Genomic DNA, 6,081 nt, shown 5'->3' on the forward strand with positions numbered 1-6,081 from the left:
TTAAATCTGTACATCAGAACAGATCATTGTCAAGCATTCTCTACACATGACCTTCAGATTATCATTTTTATTGGAGACCTCTCCTATTCTCAAGCATATTACATTGGCATCATAATATCAATCTACACCACTAACCAAGATATAAGCTTTTTTATTTTACTGAACGATTTTATATGTGACATGTACAAGACAAGAGAGTGCAGGACCCGATGTGCTTTTAGTATGTCTATGTCCATAGAAATATTCTACATAATTGGTATTGGCTTGCATTTGCTTGCTTGCCCTGGAGGCTATATCTTATGCTGGCATGAGAAAATGAGTGAAAGGGTGGGCTCTGAAAAGTGAAGGGGCAGGGTGATTTGGGTATGGGCTGGTGGGACTGCGCGCTGACGTGGGAGGCGCAGACCGACCCTGAGTATAACAGAGGGAGAAAGGGGTAGAGGGGAAAACGCACCAAGCAGCAGGCGAGAGCAGAGACACTTGGCGCCAAGAGGAGAGGTGGCACGCTCATCAAGGACGACCGAGGTTGATTAAGAACTATACGTATGAGAGAGAACCGACTATGATGATAATTATGAAGCATCTATGGAAAGACGCCGACTGGCAATGGTCAGGAACCGATTGACAGCCAATGATTTAAACTATCCAAAAACAGAAAGTCTGAATTTAAAGGACTAAAATACATGCATACAAGAATGGCAGTGCTTCATACGAGAACAAAGATAACTTTTCACTCATATACCTTGTGGTTTGGCTAAGAGGGAACCCGTAAAAACTGAGACACTAACAGGGGAAACCTTAACATTATAGTGCGCAATGAACTCGTCGGAGCTGACTAACTTCGGTGATGGTGAGGGGTTTTTCAATAATGGTGAGGGGTTTTTCAACAGATCGGAGCAAACGGCGACATCTGATAAACTTTTGTTTGGGATTGGCATGGACAACTTCATTACGCTACTAGTATTTGGACTAATTTTCACGTTGGGTGTGATGGGCAACTCCATGGTCATCACCGTTCTTGCCAGGAGCAAGCCAGGAAAACCACGGAGCACCACCAACATCTTTATTCTAAACCTCAGCGTTGCTGACCTTTCTTACCTGCTCTTCTGCATTCCGTTTCAGTCTACAATATACATGATGCAATCATGGGTACTTGGTGCCTTCATATGTAAATTCATCCATTACTTCTTTACGGTCTCTATGCTTGTCAGTATCTTCACTCTGTCTGCTATGTCCGTGGATCGCTATATTGCCATAGTTCACTCGAGAAAGTCGTCCTCCATCCGTGTGGCGAGACATGCCCTGGTTGGGGTGATAATTATTTGGATCCTCTCCCTAGCAATGGCAGCACCTGTGGCTCACTATCAGGATCTGTTTGAGAGAGATAATAGCACCTATTGCTGGGAAGTATGGCCCAACCCAAACCATAAGAAGATCTACGTGGTGTGCACGTTTGTCTTCGGTTATGTCTTGCCCCTTTTACTGATATCTTTTTGTTACGCAAAGGTAAGTCGTGACTCTCCTTGTGCGTGAAGGCGCACGACCTTAGACTAGGCTACATGAAGTTTTTTAAAGAAATGTACGAGTATTATTGCAGCAGCTATTTTATTTATTTTTCTACATTCATAGTAAAGCATTCCATAAAACAACCTTTAATAAAGTTATTTCTGTTATTTTCGTACTAAAATTCGCTTTTTGTATTCATAGGTCCTAAATCACTTGCACAAAAAACTCAGAAACATGTCAAAAAAATCAGAAGCATCTAAGAAAAAGGTATGTCACTGAATCCACTTAATTTCAAAATGAAATGTAAAAAGCATGCTGACTGGTAATGTGATGTGGTGATGTAATGTAATAATGCCTGTGTGATGTTGGATAATATTCAGAAGAAAAAGGTCCATGGTTTCCATGCAATGGTATTAGCATGCTTGTTAACTGATATTTGTATGCTTCATCAAGTTATTTTCAAGCACAGCAATCAAAAGGCAGGTCTAGGTGATGTTAAGGGGATTATTACATTCCTTGAAGTCTTTGTATAAAACTCTTACATACTCTGCCACTACTCTTACTTTGTATAAAATTGCTTACATACACATTTTTAGCACAGATATAGCTCACATTGTATTGTTACTGGCAATCCTTGAACAGACTCAATCACTAGTCACGAATCATTAGGGATGGGTAGGTTCTTGGAAGCAATCATGGCAAGACAGAAAGTGCTGTGATGAGGCAGAAATCACAAAGAATCTTCTGGATTACCCATCGCCAAATATGTCTTTGCCATTTAATCTGGTCGACGCCAGAAAGAGTTTTGTATTACAGTGCATTCATATTCAGGTTTTATGAGAACATGCCGTTCTATCCACCTGAAAGAGAAGTGAAAACAAACAATATTAGGCAAAGGTATGCTCTGTAGTGATTTAGACAGTTATTGTTTTAGTCCGACCAGCTAATTTGTGGACACACTGTGTGAATGTACACTGCCAAGCAACAGAGTGGAAAGAACAGATGATTGTAGTCGTGTCCATTAGTCCATTTTCATGGCTGATCATAACTCTCGCCTTTGCTCTTATCAGTTTTGCGGCTCAATCATTTATGGACGTTGACTGAAGCCCCCCCCCCCCCCCATGCCCACAGTTTTTTGGCATGTTCAAGCTAAAATGTCCAGTGCCATAAAGACCTCGAAGTTGTTTTTAGTTTTTAAATTGGCACTATAGATGGGATACCGGTAGTGGTGGATATTGTGGCTGGCAGAAACTAATGAAGCATACACAGTTACACAGTTAATACCCATGCCTGAGATGCGAGGCTGTGAGGACAAGCTGTTGAAGGAGGAGTTGTTACTATTAACGGTGCCACTTGCTGTAATGCTGTGAAAGTCCATGTCACAGTCAGCTGAGGAAATATGACTGTCTGCATACTCATCAGTTGTTATCAGGCCTAAGCACACATTACAAATCGGGACAGCATGTTTTGTTGCAGTCAAAGCTTTTTGGATTTCCCTCATTTGTTTTTAAATAACACACTATAATTAACCCCATCTTCACTAGTTCATCCATTGGATTGCTTAGACAAACGGAAGTGGGGTGAGTGATGGCTGTCAATCAACCCTATGGGCTCCTCCCGAACTTTGTTTAGAAAACATAATTTGTTTCAACAAGGAAGTTAGCAACCACCTTTCTGAGCATAGCTAAAGACAAAGAAAATATGATGAATTAAGGAATGTAAAGGGAAAGTTGCAATGTAGAATAAATCCATGTATGCCAATTCAATACTATTCTGACATGGCAAATGCTGCGATGAACTAATTAGAGCCTGTAGTCTTCTGCCATAGATCATGACTATCATAATGGCACTTGTGATTCAGTCAATACTCATTTCATTTATTTATTAATTTGATTGTTTGTTTTCATACAAAATCATTGTTAATGGATTATAGTGCCTGTCTGCAAAACGACGTCACAAGGGGCATGATCCCATGAAGCAAAGTGACATGTTAGGAAATAAACAGATGCTACTCAGAATGAATCAATAGTCATCAAGGTTAGAAAACCACTTTTCAACTAGTAGAAGATACGTGAGCTGGTTGATTTCTACAGTGTCTCAGTTGGTATTGGATGAAGGTATGCCCAGTTTATATTGGGCGTATCGAGTGCTTTCTGAAGAAGTAGCCTAAGTGATGTCCCACTGTATATTAGAATCAGAGATGTGTGGAATCAATAGAGGTCTTGCACACACCACTGAGGGAGCTGGTGGTTAGCCACACACAAATACCCCATGGCCCACACCAGTATGGCATGACTTCCACTGGCTGGATGTGGACAGGTCATGTTTGGTTTGTGACATTTGCCTTCGCCTGTTCCCTCTCAGTAGTAATGGGTGGTCCACCAGCAATGGGTGACTTTCTAAAAACACTCGTAGTTTTACCATCATTATTTGGTTTTGTTAATTTGGCAGAAAGAAAAAATCCACTGACCTGCAATGAATAAAAGTGGATGATAGATTTCCCCATTAATTGGTGTCTATAGCTGAGAAGGTCCCTGTCAACAGCTGGATGGATGCCTGGATGAGAGGCTCCATATGCTGGTCTGTGGAGCAGGTGGCTGAATTGGTCTAGCCTTGCCAACCCTTGAGCATCACCGCCACATGAATGGTGGGAATGTAATACATTTTTTAATCTTCCTGGAGACTGTTTGCCAGTGCCTCCGGAGTGCACTCACTCTTTTATCCATGTCACTTGGTAATTACACATAATGATGGCAAATCAGTCAGACAACCTGGGACCCGAAGGGGAGAGAGAGAGACAGACAGACAGACAGACTCTGATACACAGAGAGCAGGCAAGTGAGCATGGAATTTATATTTTTGGTGGCAGGCATCAGGTTTTACCATGATGATTTGAACAGGCAAATCATTTCAAAAGAGTATATATATACTATATACTTGACAAGGGACTTCAAGAACTATGGAAAGTTTGAAAGACTTCTGATGAAAAGAGATTACAGCTCTGCTGCTGATAGTGCTGGGTGCACAGGTCTTACCTTTTGATTGTCAGCCATGTAAACTTAACTGTTGATTTTGTATTTTTGTATGCCTCGTTAATCTGTGTAATGTAAACTTAACTGTTGATTTTGTATTTTTGTATGCCTCGTTAATCTGTGTAATGACATGTGTGAATAATGGAATTGGTGGACCAACGGATATAGGGATGAACTCATTGATTATTGATTAACTGACTGATTTCTTTTCCCCATGTTGACCTTCTCCTTTGGCAGACCGCTCAGACAGTGCTGGTGGTGGTTGTGGTCTTCTGCTTGTCCTGGCTACCCCATCATGTGGTCCATTTGTGGGTGGAGTTTGGGAATTTTCCACTCAACCAGGCGTCGTTCGTGTTTCGGGTGATGGCCCACTGCCTGGCTTACAGCAACTCCTCTGTCAATCCCATCATCTACGCCTTTCTGTCGGAGAACTTCCGCAAGGCGTACAAACAGGTGTTCAGGTGCCAGATCACCAGTGAATCTCCCCTCAATAACATCAAAGAGATCCGGAACAAGGCTGACACACCACCCTCCACCAACTGCACCAATGTCTGACTGCTTGGCAGGCTTGGCTTGGCTGACGTTTGTGCCTCTTGTGCTGCCATAAAGTAGACTCAAGACTTGTGAGGTTGGCTGACAACCCAGTAGTTTTGCTTCTGATAAATTCAAGAAACGGACCAGTGTTTGTACATTGAACATACTGTATAGCTCCATGTCTGTGCTGCAACATGTCTAAATGCTCTGAATAGGGCCCAAATTAAGCCCAGTATATATATATTGATTTTTTTTATTTTTTTGCCCACTCTACTAATGTTTTTTTTTCACAATCTTGCTTCACATATAGTAAGCTGTAGTACTGAATATATACGCATATTTATTTCTATTGAACCAGATAGCATTATTAATGCATGTCTAGTTGAATAAAATATATACTAAAGAAAGTTAATTTCCCTCTGCGATTTTTGGTTTGATGTTGACAGCTGGATACAAAGCTCCTCTTTTATTGCAATCTGTCTATCTGTGATTGTCTGAGTTTTTTTTTTTTTAGAACTGCAAAAACATAAATATTTAGAGGGTGACGTCTGGAGTCATCTTAAGAGATTGAGGTGATCTAATAATAATAATAATAATAATAATCTTTATTTATATAGCACTTTTCAAAACAAAGTTACAAAGTGCTGTACAATATCAACATAAATGAAAATGCAAATAAGACATAATAAGAATATCTAAGAACAACATTATTCTGTGTTGTGGTCTCTTTCTATCATGATTGGATGTGAAATATTTATCTGACATTTTGATGTTCATGAGCGCATGTTTCCCTCAATTATTCAGGTAAACAAACCAGGTAAGAGTCCTTTCATGTTTGTGCTGACACGGGAGACTGTCCAGGGAGAGGCTGACCAGAACAATCTCTCCAACAAAGACAGACTGCTGCTATCCAATTAGGTGCAAATGCAGCAACATTTCAGTCATTTTAGCCATAAAAATGGAGGTCTCCTTATTTGTACAGGTCAGACAGGAAGGTGATACTGGTATG

The 6,081-nt window shown here is 40.7% G+C and overlaps 1 protein-coding gene across 1 annotated transcript; it reads left to right on the forward strand.

The window, feature by feature from the left end:
- Positions 1-464: 464 nt before the first annotated feature.
- On the forward strand, positions 465-5,694 carry galr1a (galanin receptor 1a). The gene is made up of 3 exons (XM_042107985.1): positions 465-1,506; positions 1,708-1,773; positions 4,776-5,694. The coding sequence occupies exons 1-3, from the start codon at positions 817-819 to the stop codon at positions 5,091-5,093; spliced, it is 1,074 nt and encodes a 357-aa protein (XP_041963919.1). The 5' UTR covers positions 465-816; the 3' UTR covers positions 5,094-5,694.
- The last annotated feature ends 387 nt before the right edge of the window (positions 5,695-6,081 follow it).

This window comes from Alosa sapidissima, chromosome 10, assembly GCF_018492685.1.
Source record: "Alosa sapidissima isolate fAloSap1 chromosome 10, fAloSap1.pri, whole genome shotgun sequence".
Classification (NCBI taxonomy): domain Eukaryota; kingdom Metazoa; phylum Chordata; class Actinopteri; order Clupeiformes; family Clupeidae; genus Alosa; species Alosa sapidissima.

What these genes read in the sequence shown, in the direction of transcription:
- galr1a (XM_042107985.1), top strand. Translation starts at nt 817, where the DNA reads ATGAACTCGTCGGAGCTGACTAACTTCGGTGATGGTGAGGGGTTTTTC. An exon ending in TATCTTTTTGTTACGCAAAG is followed by an intron (nt 1,507 to 1,707) that starts GTAAGTCGTGAC and finishes TTGTATTCATAG; the next exon opens with GTCCTAAATCACTTGCACAA. An exon ending in CAGAAGCATCTAAGAAAAAG is followed by an intron (nt 1,774 to 4,775) that starts GTATGTCACTGA and finishes CTCCTTTGGCAG; the next exon opens with ACCGCTCAGACAGTGCTGGT.